The sequence below is a fragment of the Bufo gargarizans genome, chromosome 2 (genome assembly GCF_014858855.1).
Source record: "Bufo gargarizans isolate SCDJY-AF-19 chromosome 2, ASM1485885v1, whole genome shotgun sequence".
Classification (NCBI taxonomy): Eukaryota; Metazoa; Chordata; class Amphibia; order Anura; family Bufonidae; genus Bufo; species Bufo gargarizans.
In genome coordinates, this window is record NC_058081.1 from 269,144,228 (window position 1) to 269,169,903 (window position 25,676).

General features: G+C 40.0%; 1 protein-coding gene across 1 annotated transcript in view; it reads right to left on the minus strand.

The window, feature by feature from the left end:
* CPED1 (cadherin like and PC-esterase domain containing 1) overlaps positions 1-25,676 on the minus strand; it is a 475,576-nt gene that overhangs the window by 55,967 nt on the left and 393,933 nt on the right. Inside the window, exons 19-21 of the mRNA XM_044277190.1 lie at positions 20,173-20,290; positions 14,608-14,744; positions 284-504 (exon numbers count right to left, since the gene is read on the minus strand). Coding sequence (XP_044133125.1) covers positions 284-504; positions 14,608-14,744; positions 20,173-20,290 — 476 coding nt within the window. The remainder of the gene's footprint in view (positions 1-283; positions 505-14,607; positions 14,745-20,172; positions 20,291-25,676) is intronic.

Below are 25,676 nucleotides of genomic sequence, written 5' to 3' on the forward strand. Positions count from 1 at the left end.
ATGTTGCATAGAAAGCCATGTTGCTTTATTCATCAAATCATGAGACGTTTCAAGCCTCTGTTATAGTGGAGTTTGGTCTCTCCAGGCTTACGAGGGTAAATATGGTACCCCAGTTTCCCATTCTTCATATTGACTGGTTAATTGGCTTCCTATAAAACTGGACCTAGTTTCTGTATATATCTCAGATATGGAATATAAATGAACATGAATATCAACAATGAAAATCTTTGAAGGTTGAATAAATAATACTCATTACAAAAATGAGGTCCTAATAAACTTCTACCTTTTAATGAGTCGCATCAGTGCTTCTTCAAAAGTTGGTCGTTTTCTGATTTCGATCCAGAACTGTGGGTAGTAGGAGTAACTTATACTTGTCCTTCCACCATTTATATTATTAAAGAGCTTCAAGTCATGGGTCTTCTGCCACTCTTGTAGGCTTCCATTTACCCTTTCCATCAGATAATACATCATCCCTCTGTTTGTGGAATCTCCAATGAAAATAATCTGGACATTAGAAAACAGCAGGTTAATGCAATGTTGGATAGAACATGACACCATTTTTGGACACTAGTGCTCCATAGCATTAGGAGGTTGTACAGAGCCTTAATATGGCCATATACATGAGACCCGAGGATCATTTCTCATGCTGCTTATTTGGTGTGTGGGTTTATGTGCAGATTTCATTGCATTCTGCTGCTGACTCTTAATCCTCAATTGTTTATGAATTCTTATTCACACAGTGGGGTTGAAAACTTCAAGTACCTAGAGATGCTGTCTATTTTTTTGAAAACTGCAGTATGTTCTATGAGTTGTATTTTGTGGCTTTACCTTATGTTAGCCACATCAGAGACTCTTCCAATAGGAGGAGTGACCTACAGATGGATCACTCATCCTTTTGAAGGAGTCTCTGATTTGGTGGATATTAACTAATGGATCACTCTTTCTTTTGAAGTAGTCTCTGATGTGGTGGACCTGAGCTAATGTGCATATTTTTCCTGTTGAACGTTGTCTGTCTCTATACACCCACTATGTCTCTTCAATGGGAACTGGTTTTCCCTTCCACATTTTATTTTGCTAAATCTTTATTATTAAGTAGATAATATTCAATTTTCCCCTTCTCTACACATAATATCCCATAATCACAAAGCAAAACAAGATTTGTAGAAATGTTTAATGTATTATTATTTTTTGCATTTAAAATTGCTGCAGCACTGAAGGTCCTGAAGAACATAATGGCCTCCATCCTTTTTTAATTAGTAGAAGTTCACAACCACCAGGGCTCTTTCTAGAACTGGCTGCCTGGTCGAACTCAACCATCAGGGTGAGGACCTCAGTCATGGAATTGATCAAGAACCCAACAGCCACTCCGAAAGAACTCCAGATTTCCACTGTAGAAAAAAATTCCAGAAAGAACATCGCTGCAACAATCCTTCAATTAGGCTTTCATGGTAGAGTTATCAGACACTTCTTAGTAAAAGGCACATGACAGCATGTTGAGAGGACTATTAATCCAAGAGAAACAGCATTTCCTGTGCCAATACCATCTCTATGATGAAGCATGGTGGTGGCAGCATCAGGCTGTGGGGATGTTTCTCAGCTACAGTATCTGGGACACCAGGTTAGGACTGAGAGGTCAAAAATGTGCTCCAAACGAGTGCTTGAACTTCAAACTGGGGAAAATATTCCCCTTCCAGTAGGTCAATGACCCCAAGCACAGATCACAAGATTGGCTATGAGTCTGTAAATGTTCTCGAGTAACTGACCCAGAGTTAATCGGACACTATCATTTTAAAGAGTGGAATACATGTGTAAATGAGATATTTCTGGTTTTATTTTATTTTTACATGTGTACAAATTCTTAAAAACCTGATTTCTCTTTAATGTTATGCTGGTGTCATTTTTATTTTATTTTTTCCAGAAAAGTGTAACCTTTTTTGTAGTGTTTTTTTCAAGATGTTTTAATGACATTTTTTTCAACCAGATATTACTTTAAACTTTTTGTTAAAATATAAAATGCACTACATATAATGTGATTTGGTTAGTGAAATATTTATTTATTTATTTTTTCAAGGGATTGTCTCATTTCAGCAAATGGCATGCATTATGTAGAGAAAGTTAATACAAGGCACTTACTAATGTATTATGATTGTCCATATTGCTTCCTTTGCTGGCTGGATTTATTTTCCCATCAAATCATACACTGCTCGTTTCCATAGTTACAACCACCCTGCAATTCATCAGTGGTGGCCGTACTCGCACACTGTAGGAGAAAGTGCTGGCCTCTCTGGTGGCCAGGACCATGGGATTGAACACACATGTAGGAACGCATGCGCAGCAGCTCCTGTCCCGGCCACCTCGTATCTGTGCTGCAGTGGCGGCCATAACCCCTGGAAACAAGTATAATGGGATGGAAAAATGTTCAAGCCAGTAAAGGAAGCAATATGGACAATCAGAGTACATTAGTAAGTGTCTTGAATTTAATTTTTTACTTGATAAATGCCATTTGCTGAAGTGAGACAACCCCTTTAAGGGACTTGAGAAATGCCAGGAAAAGCACATGTACAAATTGACACCATTTTTTTTTAAAAGGCACAAAAAACTCCATAAAAAATGGAAAAAAAACACGTCACTTTAAAACACCAGAAGAAATCACTGTGTGAACAAGCCCTTTGTGTAGTATGCGCATATGATGAGAAAATTTATTAATATCAATTTTATAATAAGATAGTGTCAGCAAAATGTAGAACGATAAATCAATTGTCTGAAATGATGAACTACTTTCTACTCGCAGACCTTACATTTTCCCGGGGCCAAAATAATGGGCTTGTACGGAAGTGCAAGTAATAAAGCGACGGTTCCTCCGAAGCATTGTTATTTACTAGTAAGTGTTATCTGATCTGCCCCGTGCTCGGTCTGCATGAACGCACACATTAGGCTGTAGGTTCCATTGATTCATTTTTCCATCTTGATTTTGAGGTTCTTTGATAACCATAAGCACATGTGCTTCATTAACCAGCTGCTACAGAGTGGAATCTATTTGCATAATAAAACGACTCTGCCTCTGAGCATCGTGAAAGAGTTAAACGTGCAACTAATTCAATTTATTTAACCCTATAGTTTCCAGACAGTGCAGGTTATATTACATTTCAAATCAAAATTGCTGTGGGATCTGCTATGGATCTGTTAAGGATTTCAACTATCATTAACAACCCCTGGGGTCCTCCCCTGTCCCCCCTGAACATAAAAAAACCCACTCACCGGTCCATGGTTCCTGTGCTCCCTGAGCTGTGACAGTTACATGGTGAGAGCTGCAGCAGAAAGGACATGCCCCCTGAGCTGTGACAGTTAGGCCTCTTTCACACTACCGTATGGCTATTTCAGTGTTTTTCGGTCTGTTTTTCACAGATCCGTTGTTCCGTTTTTTGTTTCCGTGGTGTTTCCGTTTCGGTTCGGTGTTTCCGTTCCGTTTTTCCGTATGGCATATACAGTATACAGAAATTACATAGAACAAATTGGGCTGGGCATAACATTTTCAATAGATGGTTCCGCAAAAAACGGAATGGATACGGAAGACATACGGATGCATTTACGTATGCATCCCGTTTCTTTTTGCGGACCCATTGACTTTAATGGAGCCACGGACCGTGATTTGGGCCGGATATAGGACATGTTCTATCTTTGCACGGAACAGAGATACGGAAACGGAATAGATACGGAGTACATTCAGTTTTTTTTTTGCGAACCTATTGAAATGAATGGTGCTGTATATGGACCGTATACGGAACGCAAAAAACGGCCCGCAAAACGGGAAAAAAAACGGTAGTGTGAAAGAGGCCTTTTAGTGCGCAAGATGCCTGAGCGGATCAGTTCAGACTTTCAATGTAAAGTCAATGGGGGACGGATCCGCTTGAAGATTGAGCCATATGGTGACATCTTCAAGCGGATCCATTCCCATTGACTTACATTGTAAGTCTGAACGGATCCGCTCGCCTCCGCACGGCTAGGCGGACAGCTGAACGCTGCAAGCAGCGTTCAGCTGTCCGCCTGGCCGTGCGGAGGCGAGCGGAGCGGAGGCTGAACGCCGCCAGACTGATGCAGTCTGAGCGGATCCGCTCCGTTCAGACTGCATCAAGGCTGGACGGAGGCGTTCGGGTCCGCTCGTGAGCTCCTTCAAACGGAGCTCACGAGCGGACCGACGAACGCTAGTGTGAAAGTAGCCTTACATGGCAAGAGCTGCAGCAGAAAGGACATGCCTCCTGAGCTGTAACAGTTACAGGGAGAGATCAGTATCAGAAAGGACATGCCCCCTGAGCTGGAACAGTTACAAAGGGATATCTGCAGCAGACACACCCCCTGAGTTGTGGCAGTTACAGAGAGAGAGAGAGAGAGAGAGAGAGAGAGAGAGCTGTAGCAGAAAGGACTCATCCCCTTGAGAAAGGACATGCCCCCTGAGCTGCAGCAGAAATAATACACCACCTGAGCTGTGACAGTTACATGGAGAGAACTCCAGAGGGAAGGGCATTCCCCTGGAGCTGTGATGTAACAGAAAGATAGCTGCAGTAGAAAAATGCACCCCCTGAGCTGCAATAGGGATGCATAGGGCAGCAGAAAGGACATGCCCCCTGATCTTGAAATAAACCTAACAGAGCAATTAGAACAATGAATGATGAGATTTATGGATCCACGTAAGGCACAGGGCTGGTTCTAGCTTTGTTAGCTTGTTATTTACTACTTGATGTCTGATCTGCATTTTTGCATCATTCATGGCATAACCCTTTAATTAAGTTAAACTAATTGAACATAAAAATTGCCTTAAGTCCCCTTTACACGGGACGACATAGCAGGCAATTGTTGGTAAAGGAATCGTTCCTTCCCGACTATCACCTGCTTGTCAGTGGAGGAGACCGCTGCTATTATTTGCAGAGATCTCCTCCACAGTATAAGGAAGAGCGACCGCTAATGCCATCGCTCGTCCCCATACAGAATCATTATCAGCAGGCAGCATATTGTGATTACACAGCACGATCTTATGCAGGCTAACGATTTTTTTGACCACATAAATGATCTATTAACCAATGAACAAGAATTTTGTTCATTCATTAGGTAATTGGCGACACTTTACACCGCAAATAATCGCAAACGAGCATTCCAATGAACACTTTGTTTTTGGCGGACCCATTGAAATGAATGGCTCCGCATACGGTCCGCCAAAAAAATGGAACGGACATGAAATGAATGAAAATACGTTTGTGTGCATGAGCCCTTAGAGTATTTTCCCTTGTTTCCTCCACTGGGGTGCACATACATGTTGCTGCCATGCTGCGGGATCTGCATGTGGATTTCGCCCTCACCTGTACCTCCTATCATTTCATTGCAAGTACAGGTGCAACCTGGCAACTAGCAGTAATCCAAATGCTGATCCCACAACTGGGTGCCAATGTGTAAGGGAGCCCTTACTGAACGTGGCATATCATTTATCTGTGATGCTTTACTCTATAAGTCCTATATAGTCGGTTTTACAGTTTGACCTGTAAGAAGCAGATACAATAAGTGTGTTGTAACTGTATAAGTTATTCAGGAGGAATGGCACAAATGTTAGCCTTTTACTGGAACGTCAACCTTTAAATACATGGTCAATACAGATAAATGCAACTGATGTCACAATTACCAAGTTGTGTTCCTAACACAAACACCCAATGTGTCTGTGGCTTTGTCCTTCCTGCTAGTGGTAGTGCATACAGGTTAAAGGGGTTGTCTGGGTTCAGAACTGAACCCGGACACAACCCGATCTGCACACAGTCACCATGAATGAGTGGCTCATTGGAGCTTTTTACTCTCTGATGCTCCCCCGTGCCCTGCGCTGAACTGCGCAGGACAAGGGCTGTTTGCTTACATTTGGACACTGCTAGGCGGAGGCTTCTGCCTAGCAGTGAGCCCAGTGACATCACCGGCACTAATGGATGGTATTTAACACTGCCCTACTCTGTTTTTACAGGCTAGCGCTAAAGAACGCCCATTAGAGCATCAGAGAGCAAAAAGCTCATGGTGAATGAGTGCAGAACCCGGACAACCCCTTTAACTGACAGCAACTTCTGCTGCAATTGGGAGATTACTGCAAATAACTTTTATATTTTGGAATTATTTTATTTTTATTTGATAATTTTTTTTATTAAATCTCATCAATATACATTATAATCAACCAGACATTACACCAACATTTAACTTATCCCCTTCAACCCTATCTCCATCCTATTCCCTGGTCATAACCAACCGTTCCAGCTTAATTCAGGTTTCTTTTTGGACCCATCACTTTGACTATAGAAGACTCTTTCATAGCATATTCCCCGTTTCTCCAGATTTAGTCATTCAGTCTTAGTTTTTTAATACTGTGCTTGGTGTTCAGTGAAAAGTCTGTCACAAGAGCTCTGATTCCAGCACTGGACTCCCATCCCCTCGGCTTCCGGTCTCCACTGGACCAGAAGTGTGATGTGCCATCTACGTGCACAATACTGCTGCCAGCCAACTGGTGACGTCTTCAGGTAAAGCACATGACCGTTGCCACTGCTGAGGCCATTGATTGGCCGGTAGAGGTGACATGCAAGCAGACAGCACATCACACTTCTGGTCCAGCAGAGACTGAATGTGAAGGAGAAGGGATCTGGACCCAGAGTACGTGTAACAGGTGAGACTTATTATTTTTAACTTTTGCACCCTTCTTAGCCATCTCAACGGGGGTTTCTGAACCCATTTAATGTGCTTTTTTCATCAGATCCAATTTTGTCTCATACTGCAAACTGTAATATATAAAAAGCGTGTGTGTTTTCTTTTTACAATTCTGCATCTGGCTGTAAGGTAAATCACTGGGGAAGGGCTTTCTGCCGATACTCTCTCTGCTACAGGAGGCCCATCCCTTGACTATGTCTTGTCCCACAGTCATCTATTGGCCAAAGATGAAAATGATTAGGAGGAACTATGTTCTCTGCAAGGTTTCTACATGAAAACGAATCGTGAATTGCTTTATCTCTGTTAAAGGGAATGTGTCATCAGAAAATGATCTATTGTTTAAATCACCTTTTTATGTTAAATTTGTGGCGAGTTTTTAAAAATGCTTCCATGCCACTGTCTATATTAAAAAACAATTATACATTTCTGCAGTTTTCACAATGGCCACCATGATGTCTTCTTGTCTTTTGAAAGCAGCTACATGGGCCATAGACAGACACAATAGACAGGAGCTGACCCATTTACTTATATGGGAAAGTTTTGTAGCTATGCTCTGTGACCTGTGCAGAGATCAGGAGGGAGTAGACAATATCTGTTATCACCTATTGTGAATGGTAGGCCCTGTTTTATCTATACAGAGGTGTTACTTGTCATTGTAATTCTGCCTGTGATGATAATGAGTCACTTTTCAATAGCTATTATTAGATCTGGTGGCCACTCCAGTGTGAAAATGGCAGGATTTTATACAGTTTTATTAAATAAATATAGTGACAAGGAAAACGTGTAAAAAATTCTCTCCCAAAATTCTAAAAAATATGCTTAACATAAAAACATAATTTAAACAATGGGTCATTTCCTGATGACCCATTCTCTTTAACTTGTATAATTTATTGTAGTCCAGTCCTTGCGGTTTAACAGCTCTCAGAAAGAAGGCTTAATGAAACAGTCCACATTTCTTTTTAGTATCAATCGATTACTAATATGAAATAAAATATGCATATTTGACTGTACAGTAGATGACATCTCATAGCTGAGGGCTCTTTCACACCTGCGTTATGGTCTTCCGGCATAGAGTTCTGTCGTCGGGGCTCTATGCCGGAAGAATCCTGATCAGGATTATCCTAATGCATTCTGAATGGAGTGAAATCCGTTCAGGATGCATCAGGATGTCTTCAGTTCCGGAACGGAACGTTTTTTGGCCGGAGAAAATAGCGCAGCATGCTGCGCTTTTTGCTCCGGCCAAAAAAACTGAAGACTTGCCGCAAGGCCGGATCCGGAATGAATGCCCATTGAAAGGCATTGATCCGGATTCGGCCTTAAGCTAAACCTCGTTTCGGCGCATTGCCGGATACGACGTTTAGCTTTTTTAGAGTGGTTACCATGGCTGCCGGGACGCTAAAGTCCCAGCAGCCATGGTAAAGTGTAGCGGGGAGCGGGGGAGCAGCATACTTACCATCCGTGCGGCTCCCGGGGCGCTCCAGAGTGACGTCAGGGCGCCCCACCCGCATGGATGACGTGATTGCATGGCACGTCATCCATGCGCATGGGGCGTTCTGACGTCATTCTGGAGCGCCCCGGGAGCCGCGCGGATGGTAAGTATACCGCTCCCCCGCTCCCTGCTCCTACTATGGCAACCAGGACTTTGATAGCGTCCTGGGTGCCATAGTAACACTTAAAGCATTTTGAAGACGGATCCGTCTTCAAATGCTTTCAGTACACTTGCGTTTTTCCGGATCCGGCGTATAATTCCGGCAAGTGGAGTACACGCCGGATCCGGACAACGCAAGTGTGAAAGAGGCCTGAACAGTGTATAATCATTGGAGATGTCCGTATATCAATGTACCTCTAAATGTCTGTAGTCCCTCCTACACTCTGGAACTCGCTTCCCCAACATATCAGACTCTCATCTACAGTGGAATCCTTCAAAAGAAACCTAAAAACTCACCTCTTCAGACAAGCCTACAACCAGTGACCCTGCTGCCTCTATACTGCCCTGACCAAGTTTACCCTCTACTAATGTGTCCTTCTCCCATACCATGGAGATTGTAAGCCTAACGGGCAGACCCTTCTCTCCTTAGTGCAATTGTCTGTATTATGTATGTGCACCCTTTTTCATATGTACAACATGACTTAGAAGAAACTGTTCCGATGATAGGGTATTGAAATAACAGCTGGTTATGGTAGGGAAACGTTTCCTAGAAAAGGGTTATCCTAAAAGTCTGATCAGTGAGTCTAAAAAGAGAACCCTTACGACTGACCAAAAAGGAAGCCTATCTAAGTCGAAAGAAAAACCCTCTGACGTAAAACAGTTTCCCTTGAGTCTGATCACGAGCTATAATATTAAACACACGGCAATTAGAAACATTCTCAGGAAACAATGGTCATTGTTGACAAAGGATCCCATCATAGGGAGTATGATCCCACAAGCCCCCATCCTCACTTTTCAGAGAGCACTGAAAGAAATCGAGAGTTCGCGGGAACAACAAATACCCCCTAGGAACACTATGACCGACTATACAGTAGGATCCTATATGTGTAAGAAATCAAGATGCAAATGCTGTGCCATGATCTCTGACAATATTAAAGAAGTGACCCTCCCCAACCTCAAAGACCCCATCCCCTTGAGACGCGAAAATGAATTGCAACACCTCCAACGTGATTTAGCTGTTACAGTGCTCATGTGATATATACTATGTGTGACGGACCACCCAAACGTTACGCGAACGCATGAATGAGCATAGATCCAATATCCATCGAAAGGTCACCACTCATAGCGTCTCCAGCCATTTTTCCATTCACCACGACGGGGACCCCATCTTACTGAAAGTAACTCCCCTTGAAAGAGTACCTCATTCTTACCAGATACTTTGCCGTAAGGAAATGTATTGGATCTACAGTATAAACTCAACACTTTAGTTCCCTTTGGACTAAATGAATCATTAGAATATGTGAATTATTGAAGATTATGGTGGCCAAAATAGGCACCACCATTGAGGATCCAACCATCTAGCCTTAATATGTATAAGCATATTTTTAGCGTTATGTATAAACATACTCCTATACTCATTTATAAGTATACTTTTAGCATTATTTATAAGAATACTTTTATATTCATATATCCATTTACTTATGGTGATTTATTTATATATATCCACTGTATTTACGCTAACACCGGTAGACTCCCGATACAGGAATGCACAATACATCTCAATTTTATATTTATTTTTAGACCAACGTATATTGACTCTTTTTAATGCACTCATACTACTACAGTTCATACTAATTTTATTATACGAATCAATTTTTTATCTTTTATCCTGATTTGATATTAGACATACATACCATGATCCTTTTATACAAAGAATTGCAGTATGCCAAAAATCTTTTTCTTTTATATATTGTTTAAATTATTCCTTGTATACTTTATGTTGTCTGATATCATGTATGGGTGTCTAGGTGTGGTTATTAACAATATGTGTGTATATGTATGCGTGCATTTTATGTATACATATAACATATACTATAATACATTATTTGTTAAGAATATTATATTTGCCCCATTCTTTTATAATACTATCGCCCTCTAGACACTAGATAGTGACAAAACGGCTCTCCATAATTTATTTGCAGCACTTTCAGAGCGCAAGAGCAACATGGAGGATGGCTCAGGCACAGTGGGTGAGGATCAATCATCTCCTATGCCTGAAGTATGCAAGACTGCAGCCAAAGACAAAAAGGATAAGGTGAGGACTGATATTAAGCAGCGATTCTATCATAAGAGGTGTGAAGTTCCCGCTAGCAGGGACAGACGACGCATCCTTAATATTGTTAGGCAAGCAAAGCAGAAAAGGGAGGTGGATGTTATTGTCCATCTTGGGACAAATGATCGGGCTTGCAATGAGGTTTCAAAAGTGAAGGAAGCTTTTCACACACTTGGTAATGATATACCGGAGGTTGCATTGACTGTTTCATTCTCTGCAGTTTTGCCTGTGCATAACCTTCAGCATGACAGGAAGATGCGCATTAAGGAATTCAATGTATGGCTTGGTGAATGGTGTCTGAACCAAGGGTTTGGCTTTATGTCTCATGTTAGCTCTCGTTGGAATGGAAAAGAACTGTACAAGAAAGATGGTTTGCTTTCATTCAAGGGAACGAATGTCCTCAGTGAACAGTTCAAAGTATTTGCTAAGGAGCATTTAAACTAAGAAAGGGGGGCAAAAGAGTGATAATCCAGCAGTCTGACTGCCCCCTGGAACAATGCCAGAAGATGCCAGTAGCACATAGGTTAAGAAATGACAAGCTCAGAGTCTGGTCTACAAATGCTCGCAGTTTAGGGAAAAAGATCAATGAACTTAAGTCTATAATTGCATCTGAGAATATAGATTTAGTGGCTGTTACTGAGACGTGGTTCAATGGGAGTAATGACTGGGATATAACAATACCAGGGTTCTCTCTATATAGTAAAGACAGAGAAGGCAAAAAAGGGGGTGGGTGGCCCTGTATGTAAAAGGTAGCATAAAATCAAATTTAATGCAAGTTAGAGAGACCAATTTAGAGTTAGTTTGGGTTACGTTGCAGCTTAATAATCATAAGGTAACTCATGTAGGTGTGATATATAGACCACCTAGCCAAGTCAAAGAATTAGATGATCTACTAGTTAAAGAAATAGCTAAAATGACATTGAAAGGGGAAGTTATCATTATGGGAGACTTTAATCTTCCTGATGTAAACTAGAAAACCAAAATAGCTAGTTCTGCCAGTACAGCTATTCTAAATTCCCTACTGGGATTATCTCTACAGCAAGTAGTGGAGGAGCCAACCCGGAAGGAGGCCATTTTAGATTTAGTATTCACAAATGGGAATTTGGTATCTGATATTACTGTAGGGGAAAGCTTGGGATCAATGTGGTTTACTAGAAGTACAGTGACTGAGTCACACCACACAAAGACAAAAGTTTTAGATTTTAGAAAAACAGACTTTTCTAAAATTAGATTAGAGGTATACGAGTCCCTATCAGATTGGAACAGTTTCAATAGATTCCAGGAGAAATGGGACTACTTAAAAGTGGCACTATTGAAGGCAAAGAAATGAAAAACAGGAATCATTAAAAATAGACCCATATGTACATATATATGTGTGTGCTATCAGCCCAGGTGTTGAAGGCAACAGATATATGCATTAGGCTTTTCAGTAAAAGCAAAAAAAGCAAGAGAGCACTATGGTACTCAGCAGAAGTGGCCAAAATCATTAAAAACTAAAAGATAGCATTTAGTAATTATAAAAAAACAAAAAACTAGGATGACAGGCAAATTTATAAGATTAGGCAGAGAGAAACCAAGCAAGTTATAAGAGCCTCTAAAGCACAGGCAGAAGAGAAATTAGCTCAGTCGGTGAAAAAAGGCGATAAGACAATCTTCAGATACATAAATGAAATAAAGGAAACTAAAACAAGGAATAACCAAATTAAAAACAAAAGAAGGAAGGTATATGAAAGAAGATAAAGAACTAGATGACTGCCACAATGAATACTTCTGTTCAGTTTTTGCAAAGGAAAATTAAGGAAAAGGACCTCAGTTAGGAACGAAGACTAATGAATCTTTTGATGCATGTGTCTAGGGATCATTATTTCAGAAGACTTAAAGGTAGGCATACAATGTCATAGAGCAGCAGGAAATGCTAGCAGAATGCTTGGGTGTATAGGGAGAGGCATTAACAGTAGAAAGAGGGAGGTGCTCATGCCGCTCTACAGAGCACTAGTGAGACCTCATTTGGAGTATTGTGCTCAGTACTGGAGACCATATCTCCAGAAGGATATTGATACTTTGGAGAGATTTCAGAGAAGAGCTACTAAACTAGTACATGGATTGCAGGATAAAACTTACCAGGAAAGGTTAAAGGACCTTAACATGTATAGCTTGGAAGAAAGACGAGACAGAGGGGATATGATAGAAACTTTTAAATACATAAAGGGAATCAACAAGGTAAAAGAGGAGAGAATATTTCAAAGCAGAAAAACTGCTACAAGAGGACATAGTTTTAAATTAGAGGGGCAAAGGTTTAAAAGTAATATCAGGAAATATTACTTTACTGAGAGGGTAGTGGATGCATGGAATAGTGTTCCTGCAGAAGTGGTAGCTGCAAATACAGTGGAGGAGTTTAAGCATGCATGGGATAGGCATACGGCCATCCTTCATATAAGATAGGGCCAGGGGCTCTTCATAGTATTCAGTATATTGGGCAGACTAGGTGGACCAAATGGTTCTTATCTGCCGACACATTCTATGTTTCTATATGTTTCTATGTTTCTAGTATATGTTTAATTAGCACCTGCTCCTGAGGAAGGGGATTTATTGTCCCTGAAACGAGATTTTGTCCTAATAAAAGTGATTTGAAGCCTTGAAGTATGCTGCCGTCCATCACTGAGATTCTACACGCGATCTTGGCCAGGGGGGTTCTACGTCACAGGTGTTATGTGCTTATCCTGATGACTACCCCTCAGTGAAGTGAGTGCACCTATATTTATTTCTGTTTTTATGTCACTTCATCCACAATATATTTCATCAATAACTGATCTGTCTTTTTTCCTTGATCCAAAGAGTACTTAATTACCCACCTAGGATATATAGTACCTTTATTTTCACTTTCACTAATATTGAGGGAATAGTGCTCCTCACCTCAATACCACTATCATTGTGTGTGTCTACCTGTGGATTACTGCTTACACAATCCACCAATTACTCTACCACCCTACGATGCTAACACGTGTAGCACCATTCTGAATTTTCTGGGAGTGGCGCTCTCCTTCTGCCTTTTTTTGTGGGCTGAGACATCATCTCTCTCTCTCCCTACTTTTCTGTAACGATTGGTCTCTTAGTGTTCAGACTTCTATCGAACACGTTTTTGAAAAGTCTTCCCGACCTCCCCTTTTTTCCCTCTTCCTTTATCACTAGAGCTCACCACTGTCGGCGCCCCCCTAATCTCTATCCCTTTGGGGATCCCCACGACCCCTGGAGGATTGGATTAACTTCCTTTTTTCTTTGTTTCTACTGTCTCATATATACAGCGCCATGGAATGAATGGCGCTTTAATAATAAATAATAATAATCTCTAACTACTTCTTCCTCCTAATCCTGCTGACTTTTCACCCTGTTTCCTCTACTCTAGTAAATTCTGTATTTAACACTGGCATCTATCTATCTATCTATCTATCTATCTATCTATCTATCACATATCTATCTATAGCTATCTAGCTATCTATTTCTCCTGTCTCTCTCTCCCTCTCCTATCTCTCCATCTCCTATCTCTCCCTCTCCTATCTCTCCCTCTCCTATCTCTCTCTCTTTCTCTTCTATCTCTCTCCTATATCTCTCTCTCTCTCTCCTATCTCTTTCTCCTATCTCTCTGTAGCTCTCTCTCTCCTATCTCTTTCTCTTCTATCTCTCTCCTATATATCTCTCTCCTATCTCTCTCTCTCTTATCTCTTTCTCCTATCTCTTTCTCCCTTCTCTCTGTAGCTGTCTCTCTCTCTCCTATCTCTTTCTCCTATCTCTCTCTCCTATCTTTTATTTCCCTCATCTCCCCTATCTATCTAGTGTATATAAACAATAATACAATAAAATAATTTACACCTTGAAACAGAATCAGTTATCACATTTACATGTAGGAATTTGAGTTCATACTAAAATGGTTTGTATACCCTCAAAACCACTTTAATATTGCAGATGTGTATATTTAATCTGAGTTCATTTGCATTCATAAAGAATTGCACACATATGGAAAACCAGCATCATTTGTCTTGTTCAGTGTAATTTAATCTTCAGAATATTGAATGCAATAATAAAATTACTATATAAAAATATGCCAGAAAAATGCCATACATAATACCTTTCTATCTGCCAGACACTGCTGTAGCTCATGATTCTGTAAAACCGGATGGTAACATTGATACGGCTGCCATGATATTGCCCTCCAGTCACATGTCCGATTGTCCGAGCAGCTCAAACAAGGAACCAACCAATAACCTACACAAAATACAACATTCATACAATGCTTATTCTCATTATGAACACACATTTATTAAACTATTACAGATTGTAAAGTGACAAGGAATATACGATATAACATCTGGCTTGAATGAGGTTATCTGTTCTACAGAACATTTCTATAATAGTCCATGAATACTTAATACTATGACCATTTGTATTAAAAAGGTATTTTCATCTTGCCAACATACCTATACAATAACTAGAGGACTTTCGGTCTCATCTTAAATATTTGGGGCACACTTCCTTATTTCCACAGACTGTGCATCAAAGAATAGTACAAGTAAATATAACAAGCTTTGTAATATATCTTATCGTAAAAAAATGTACGGTATTTTTCTCCCTCTGCATCTGATTCCTCCTTTTCATCCTCCCCTTTTCATAAGACTTATATAGGCAGCATGTGTCTCTGTCTCCCCCCTCCCACCTTCTCTTCACAGATTTCTAGGTTCTGCATTTAATCGGAACCTTCAGTGAGATAACAGTTCATATTTTTTATCAAGATGGATTCAGTAGAGATTATTAGTGTTAGAGGGGAAAGATGGGGAAAGAGACGTTTCTCTGCTGAGATATATTGCAAAGTTTCTTATATTCACCTGTACTATAAATTTATGCACAGTTTCTTGAAAAGACAGTGACTATTTAAAGAGAAAATGAATTATGAAAATACATTTTACAGGAGTAAAAATATACTATGGGTATTCAGATACCCATCATACATTCAGTGTTATTCAAGGCAGAGATGTGCCAGTTACAGGACTTTGGATCTAATAGATTATACTGTTATATTGCACATTGTGTTGGTTATATCATATTCTCCTAGTTTGTATAGTCTTTATCTTTATATAAACATATACATCATGAGTGGTTAATTGTTTTCTACTTTGAATAGACAGTCACATTTTCTGTCAAAGAATTATGAAAACTATCTGTTTTTGATCATTTTGCAAGGGGAAAATGATACACTTCATGAACAGTTCCAATATCAAGTAGCCTTCAAATTGCTTGTTTAAGTCGTGAATGCATGTGCCGCTCTTCAGTCTCTCACCAGCCTGCATCATTCTATCAGTGTGATGAACTTTACATTTAGGCCTTTTTTTCATATCTTCCTTTTAGGCAGTGTGCTAGGTCTTCTTAAAGAGACCAGCCCTGTATGGAGAAATATAGGCAATGCCCTATTTTGCGACTTTTTTGTTGGAGCCAGAATTTTGGAATGAAGAAATGATAAATCAGGGCCACAGTATTTAGATTAGCTATGTGGCCGTTGGCAAAATGGGATCAAATGCAGTCACAGGCAGTGACACAGAGATCCAGTGTAAACAGGGCTTTGTCAGTTTTTTATTCTGTTGCACATAATAAATGAATAGCCTTTACATTTAGGCCCAAAACACAAATCAACCACTGATTGAAAGCTAACTAAGCATATGTTTCCCTGACTACAAGTGGGTTACTACCAACTACTCAACCAAAATTACATTAACGTATTAACTCACATCCACTCTATGAAATACCTCAGTGTTTCCTTAAATGTGACATGGCGCCTGAAAACCATTGCAACAAAATTTGCCCTCCAAAAACCATATAGCGTTCCTTCTCTTCTGATCCCTGCCATGTACCCAAACAGTAGTTTATGACCAGATATGGGGTGTTTCTATGTTCAGGAGAAAATGCTTAACAAAAATTTTGGGTGCTTTTTTCTCTTTTTATCCTGAAAAATGTAACATTTTATTGGAACAAATGAAATTTTTCATTTTCAGAGCCAAGTGTCTCTAAATTCTTTGAAATGCTTGTGTGGTTAAAGCAGTCACCAAACCCCTCAATAAATTCCTTGAGGGGTTTTGTTTCCAAACTAGGGTCACTTATAATGGGTTTCTACTGTAGGAGTACCTTCTCTTAAAAAGTGACATGGCACCCAAAAACCATTTCAGCAAAATCTGCTCTCCAAAAACCATATGGTGCTCTTTCCCCTCTGAGCTCTATTATATGCCCATACAGCAATTTATGACCAGATATGGGATGTTTCTGTAAACTGAAGAATCGGGGTGATAAATCTTGAAGTTGCTAATTTACCAGAAAAAAAATATTCAAATGGAAAAGCTGCAAAAAAAAGTGAAATTTTGAAATTTCACCTCCATTTTCCTTTAATTCTTGTGGAACACCTTCAGGTTTAACAAAGTTTAAAATCAGTTTCAAATAATTCAAGGATTAGAGTCTAAACTAAATTGGTTCTTAAAAAGTGGGTTTGGAAATTTTAAAACATTTCCAAATTGCTTTTAAATTTCTAGGCCTTCTAATATCCTAAAAATAAAATGACATTTACAAAATGATGCCAATATAAAGTAAACATATGGTGAATGATGACTGATAATTATTTTATGAGGTATCACTTTTCATCTTAAAAGCAGAGAAATTCCAATATCGAATTTAGTGCATTTTTCCAGATTTTCTATAAATTTTGTTTTTGTTTTCTGTCTAAATAAATATAAAACATATTGACTCAAATTTACCACCAACGTGAAGTACAATATGTTACGAGAAAACATTCTCAGAATGGTTTGGATCAGTAAAAGCACTCCAAAGTTATTAATACATAAAGTGAAACATTTCAGATATGCAAAATGTGGCTTGGTCCTTACGGTGAAAACTAGCTCTGTCTTAAAGGGGTTAAGGGCATGATCCTAAGTGCTGCATGTCCTAAATTTTATTTAGAGTAAGGCTACATGCACACGGATCTATTGTAATAATGCCTATCCTTGTCCACAAACTAGAAAAAATTGGACATGCACAATTTTTTTTGTGGGGCAACGGAACAGACATACTGATGCGGACAGCACATTGAAATGAATGGGTCCGCATCCTATCCGCTAAAAAAAACGACACGGAAACAAACAACGTTCGTGTGCATGTAGCCTAAAGGTAACACAATGTCATTAAGTATTGCTAATTGTGGATCAGGATCACATTAATGAACCAAGAATTAAGAATAATTAAGTCTTAGAACTCCAAACCCCAAGACCACTCGAAAAATTGTGAAGTGCTTTCACAAGATAGATAGTTACTAAATAGGGTCATCTGTGTTTAATGAACTGATCATTAGTGTCTCTTATTAGCAGTAGCCCCTAGATTTCTTTCTCATGGGGTATGCATATTTTCACAAAGAACATAGCCATAAAGACTCCCTAGCAGCTTTATTTCCACAAGGAGAATCAATACCTGCTGGGAACATATAGGATGTGTATTTGGTACTCATCCTACCACATATGAATTTAGAGAAAGCGTGAGGGCGACATACTAGCAGAGAGAGAGAGAAGATGCAGGCAGGAAGCAGGCTTAAGCCTGCGTGTTCTGGACAGAGCAGTTCTATTCCAACAGCTGAGCCACCGAGAAAAGGGCAAAGGAGGAGAAAGAGCCAGGTGAGCATTCCTCCCAGCAGGAGGTGGCAGTGGGCATGGGCTATTAGAATAACAGTACTCATCCTATCACATGTGTTTTTAGTACTCGTCCTATGTGTATTTATTACTCATCCTATTACATATGTATTTAGTACTCATCCTATCATGTGTATTTACTACTCATTCTATCAAATGTGTCTTTAGTACTAATCCTATCGTGTGTATTTAGTACTTATTGTATCCAATCTGTATTTAGTACTCATCCTATCACATGTGTACTTAATACTCATCCTGTCATGTGTATTTATGAGTCAACCTATCGCATGTGTGGTTAGTACTCATCCTATCACACGTATATTTAGTATTATAATTTATTTGACAGTGCCATTAATTCCATGACACTGTATCTCTAAGAAGGAGTATATTTACTCAATATAAAATAAAACAAGCACAATAAGCAAAAGCTACACAATAAGCTACAGACTGCTACACAGGGGGAGATGATCCTGCCTGTGAGAGCTTACATAACAATCTACAAGGGAAAGACACAGTAGGTGAGGGTAAAAGTTGTTGATCTGAGTGTGTGGTGCAACAGAATTATTGCAGGTGGTAGGCTTCCCTTAAAAAAGGGGGGGGGGGGGGGGGGTTTAAGTTGCTTTTGAAGGTTTTCATGTTGGGGGAGAGTCTTATGTGCTGGGGTAGTGATTTCCAGAGTAAGGGTCCATTCACATGTCCACAACTGTTTCACGGTCCGCAAACTGTGGATCTGCAAAACACGGACACCAGTCATGTGCGTTCTGCATTTTGTGGACCACACATGACCGCCATTATAATGGAAATGCCTTTTTTTGTCCGTGTCTGCGGACAAGAATAGGACATGTTCTATTTTTTTTGCGGGGCCGCTGAACGGTAGTGCGGATGCGGACAGCACACTGTGTGCTGTCCGCATCTTTTGCTGCCCCAATGAAAATGAATGGGTTCGCACCCGTTCCTCAAAATTGTGGAACAGATGCGGACCCATTTTGCGGACGTGTGAATGGACCCTAAGGGAGCTGCACATGTGAAATACTGTAGACTATTGTGCGAGGAACAAAGAAGAGGCGAATAAAGAAGGTGGTCTTGTGAGGATCAGAGATTACGTCAGAACTGTATATTTGGAAAGCAGGTCAGAGATGTAAGGAGGAGATTTTTAATGGAATTCACTGGGCAATTGGGAGCCGGTAAAGGCATTGGCACAAGGTAGAGGCAGAGGAGAAATGAGGGACTGGCAGCAGAGTTGAGAATAGATTGGTAGGGTGTGAGGGTACTAGAAGGGAGGCCACAGAGGAGGATGTTGCAGTAGTCCAGGTGATGACAAGCGTGTGCACATTTTAGTTCATTCGGGGGTTAGGAAGGAGCAAATACAAGAATTGTTCTAAAGTTGAAACTAGCAGGTGGTGGCAAGGGGCAGAATAAAATGTTATCCCCAGGTGGCGGACCTGAGAGATTAGAGAAAGCATGGTATATTTGTACTCATCCTATTAAAATGTGTGTTTAGTACTCATCCTATTACATGTATATTTAATACTCATCTTATATGTATACATAGTACTCATCCTCCCAAATTTGTATTTAGTACTCATTCTATCACTTGTGTATTTAATGCTCATCCTATTATATCTGTATTTATTACTCATCCTATTACATGTGTATTTAGTACTCATGCTGTCACATGTGTATTTAGTACTCATCCTATGAAATCTGCATTTATTATTTATCCTATCAAGTATATTTAGTACTCATCCTATTACATGTATACTTAATACTCATATGTATACTTAGTCATCATCCTATCAAATCTGTATTTAGCACTCATTCTACCACATGTGTATTTAGTACTCATCCTATCAGGTGCATTTAAAGCACATCCTATCACATACGTATGTATAAGGCCTTATTTTAAGAATCACATATTGGAAATAGACATACACGCATGAAGAAGACAATGAAGTTTCACAGCATGCTGTTGTAAATACCTTTAGCATCTCCAGTCTCACACTTTCTTTGAGATGCATAAGAAAGCACAGAAAATGTTTCATTTGGAATGGCCTGTAACCCACATGGCTCCTCCGCATAAATAATCAAACCACAGTCCTATAAAAATGAGAGGAGATGAAAAATATATTTGTTAAACTCATCTACAGAAAACCAAATTATGGTATGTTAATATTCAAACAAAGTGATTATACACAGGATAAGTATCTGATCAGTGGGGGTCCCAGCAGTTGAAATGGGGATCCAATGTCCTTGACGCTCCAGCCACTCATAATTGGACCTGCTGGATATAGTCAAGCAGCATATGGCCTTGTTCACACGTCAGTTATTTTCATCAGTTTTTGTGAGCCAAGACCAGGAGTGGAGGCAACACAGAGCTACGGTAGAATTAAAAGATTTGCACCTGTTATATGTTTTTGACCCGCACCGTTTTGGCTCACAATAACTGATGGAAATAACTGATAAAAAAACTGACGTGTGAACAAGGCTTACTCTGCTATCTAAAAGGGTTTCAATACAGAGGGAATAGGCGTCCCAGTGATCGGACCTCACCGATCAGATACTTATCCCTATCCTATGGGAAAACCTCATTAGTTTCATGGCGCCACAATAAATTTCATTTTTTCATTTCCATTTTTACACTCCACCTTTCATGAGCTATAACTTGTTAATTGTTCTGTTCCTATAACCATATGAGGGCTTGATTTTTGCAGGACAAGTTATAATTTCTTATGGTACCATTTAATATTCCATATGTTGTTTTGGGAAGCTGAGAAAAATGAGGTGGAAAGAAACGCCATTGTTTAACAGGTTCTCACTTTTACAGTTCACTATGTGGTAAAAAAATTACGCATTGGTATCACGGACGTACCGCAACATAAGAATGTCCCCACGACAGTGATTGGCTTGAGATCTTTGAGACTGGCAACACGTGGTTTGATTTGACATGTTTACCTTGTAGATCAATAGGCATCTGGTACTGGCCACACCCTTAACCTCCAGGTGTTGCTATTGTGGTGTCACGGCTGAGGATGGGGGAAACCCTCAGCCGTGAGATGCCAGGTGATGTTGTGACTACTCGGCCATGAGAACAGGATAGGGAGCAGGTCACCTCCTACAGCGTCCCTACCCTGACCCTAACTCCTAACCTGCATGGGCCGACCTTTAAGGTAGGAGGACCCATGCGCAGGAACCTCGGAGCCCTGTCTTACCCTCCTCAGATCCCTGAGCTAGGAGCTGGGTAAGACGACCTACTCCTCCTTGGCACGGAGGAGCAGGAGTCTCAATGGCCAAGCTGTTGGGAAAAGGGGGACATAAACAGCCTTACGAGAATGGCAGGCGAACACCAAGTACCACCAACCTGCCACAGCCTTGCTGACTGGATCCCTGAGCAGACAGGAATCCAGAACCGTGAGCTGCACCAAAACATAGGAAGGTCCCAACAGAACAACATACAACATCACACACATAAAGACATCAACAACACGACAATACTTTTATGACCACAGGGGTGGCTCTCACTGGCAGGTCATATGCACAGGAGGCTGCTCCAGCCAAGGATGACTGAAGCAACCTACTGAGCCATGCCAAATACTCAGGCTATATAGGCCAAGAAGCCACACCCCACAGTCGGACACACCCAGTGACATCACACACACACTGGGAAGGGAGTTAACCCTTCCAGCACCACAGAAGGGAAACTAGCAACTTAAAGGGGAAGTGCACACAATACATAAACACAAGTGCACACATACACACAGACACCTAACATAGAGGTTGCTAGGTGCAACCGCATGCACAGCCGGAAAGCTGCCACATAACTAGCGTTGTCAGCGGTAACCACAGGTGAGGCAAATACCACTGCCCTCACCTGTGATTGACAACAAAACCAAACCGCTGACAATCGCATGCGGTTGAAGAGTCACGGTCATAGCCATGGCCGTGACATGTGGTCATTTAACTTTCCCTATTTATAGTCATTTCTCCCACAATTCTGTGTGGTTTATAGCTTCAGTTGGACCTGTAGATAGCTGGTGTTTGGATCTCGGCTGAGTTTCTGGTGCTGCCATAGCCTTTGGAAGTTAAGTGTTACCTTTCCCTTTGTATTTTGGCTTTTCTGTGTGTTGCATTTCTTTGTTGTTTTGTATTAGGCCTTAGGGAGACTCCCGTTCATCCTTCCTTTTGAAGGAACGGGATGTCTCATTCCTGTCATTAGTACCAGGGTCCATTAGGGTTAGATAGGACTTTAGGTATTCCTGTGTATGAACTCATCTGCCTCTGGGGTCTGTTCATACTGGTAGTCAGACAGGGCTTTGATTAGGGGTTTCACTAGGAGATGTCCATCTTCTGTAGTTTTCAGGCCTTATTTCCTTTCCCCTTTCCCTCCTATGTTTGGAGCGTGACAGTCGGTACGATTATAGCGAAACCAAGTTTATATAGTTTTTGCTGTTTTAATACTTAAAAACAATTAAAAAATACATTACCATATTCTGACCACCATAACTTTTTTTATATATTTTTTTAATTTCATCTACAGAGCTGTGTAAGGGCTTTTTTTTGTGGAGTGGGAGATTTTATTGATATTTTGGGGTATTTATGACTCGTTGATCATTTTTTATGTATTTATTTTTTGGAGATGCAAAGTAACCAAAAATGGTCATTTAAGCATGTAGAAATTTTCTCTCTGTTATAATGTTCACCATGCAAGATAAATATTTTTATATATTTTTTTCTTCCTTTTCTCTTCCCTTTTCCATTTTCTCCCTTTTTTTCCTTTTTTATTTCACTTTATTTATTTGTTATCTTTATTTTTTTACAATATACAGTTCATACATCACCGGCTGGGGTACTCCATCAAAGGTAACCCAGCATTGACATTTATACAAGAGAAATCATAAGACTATACAAAACAAAATCATAATTTTAAAGTGTAATAAGTATTAGTCTCAAAATATAAAAGCAATGACCCAAATCCTACCCCCACCCCCTCCCCAGGGTCTCAGGTGCCGCGGGAGATCAACCTATATCCAGCCGTTAAAGTAGTGTCTATAATTAATTACCACCACAAAAACTTAGCAGGTAGAAAAAAAAGAAGGAAATATTTAATTCCATGTGGCCCATATTCTTTCCCACTTAATTTTCTGCCGATGACCTTGTATAGCAAATCTCTCATAATTTTTGACTTTGCTGACCAGATGGGACCATTCTACTATATTAGGGTGCCCGTTTAAACCCCAGTTTCTGCCTATTATCACTCTAGCTAGTAATAGGGCTGTCATCCAAAGAAGGCCCTCTTGAGCTCGAGAGTCCAGAGAGGGGAAAAAAACTGCCAACATGATGTTAAATGCAGGTTTATATGATGATCTACTCCCAAGTTCATCAAAGACCTTACACCAAAAATATTGAATAGCGGGACAGGACCAGATCAGATGTAAAAAATCTGCATTATTGCTACTGCACTTCTGACATCTGTGTTTGGAATTAGCATAAATCTTGCATAGCATAGTCGGGGAATAGTATAATCGATGAAGTATGTTAAATTGGGTTAACCTGTGATTACAAGATAGAGAGGATTTTTTGATATTCTTATATATAATATCCCATCTAATAGGCCTATTTACCCCAATCTCTTGTTCCTATCTTAATTCACTTTTTAATTTAATAATCGTGGCTAAATTTTTCCTAATTTTACTATATATTTGTGCTATAGATACCTTGCTATCTTGAAATTTATAACAAAAATCTGTGAAGTCTGTGCTTAAACCAAGAAATAATTTTTATTTTTAGAGCATAAAAAAAGCGTGTCTTATTTGATTATATCTACAATTGACCAGTGGGCCGACTAATTTGTCCCTGCTAAGATCCTCTATCTTCCTAATATGCCCGGAAGAAACAATGTAAACTACCAAAGTTATTCCAATCTTTTCCCAATACCCACAATGTTCAATTAACATAAATTCCCTAAGGTTAAAATTATGCCATAATGGTGTAAATTTTAGAGCGTGAGAAATTCCTAGTATCGATTTCACCTTGTTCCAAACCAAGTGCATTGTTTTACTGATGGGGCATTGTTTTCCTCTCAAAACCATATAACCCGCTTCCAATATACTAAATATGTTGTGTTGTGAACCTGTATATACCGATAAGGTGATGGTGTATAATGTCAAGGCCACCCATATACCACTGAATCTGGGCGGCTAGATAGTAGCCCTGAGGAAACGGAAGAGATAAACCTCCATCGTCATCAGATAGCCAAAGATATTTCTGTTTGATGCAAGCTCTAGTTCTGCCCCAAATTAGATTGTTGGAGAGGCGTTCAATCAGGTTAAAGAAAGAGTCCTCAATCCAGATCGGACAAGCTATGATTTTATATAATATCTGCAGTAAGAGGATCATTTTAATCATAGCAATTCTATCTGCTTTACTAAGGCAAATTTTTTTCCAGACACGGACTTTATCTTTGATTTTATCGATAATGGGAAGAATATTCAGTAAAATTCTGTATTACCGGACTGATCCTGATTCCTAGGTACTCCAGCGCGTCTGTTAAAGAGAGAATCCTGACCTCAGCTTCCTTACTATGGGGAGCTCTATTTAAGGGTAGCAATACAGATTTGAACCAATTAACCTCGTAACCTGAAATATATCCAAACTCATTGATAACTTTCGTAACATAGGGTAGTACTGAGGCACCATCCTTCAAAAAAAGGAGCACATCGTCTGTATATAAACTTATTTTGTCCTGTGGGCCCCTGTCTCCGAATCACCTTTTATTCTCATCCGCTCTGATTTTACATGCCAAAGGCTCCAAAAAGATGGCAAAGAGAAGAGGGGACATCCTATATTAATGTTTTCCATTATTCGCCATACGAAGTTCCACTCCACCCTGTCGAAACCCTTAGTGGCATCCAACGACAGGATGGAGCGGTCCTCCCCTTCTCCAAAGTGGATATTAACGATCACCCTGCGAATGTTTCATTGTGCCTGACGTTTCGAGCTGAAACCAGATTGATCTGGATGAATAGTTTTTCTTACTACTCGCTTTAGCCTGTTTGCTAGAACTCTGGCACAGATTTAATAATCTGTGTTGAGTAAGGAGATCGGTCGATATGACCTAATCTCCTGTTTGTTCTTATGCTTTTTCAATAGCAGAGTTATAATAGCCTCCGAGAGAGACGGTGGAAGACTACCCCCGGCCCAGGATTCATTTAGCACCTGTAATAGATAGGGAAGCAAGATTTTACTGTATCCTCTATATAGTTCAAAAGGTAATCCATCTGAGCCAGGGGCTGAATTCCCCCGAATTGAACTCAGAGCTACTTTTAATTCATTCAATTGGACAGGAGAGTCCAGAAGGTCCCTATCCTCTTCGACAACTTACTGAGGGCAACTCATTCAAGAAAGGCCTGGGGGTTGCGATCTTCCCCATTCATCTCAGATTTATAAAGAGATGAAAATAAATCCCTAAATTCCGTCTTCATTTCCT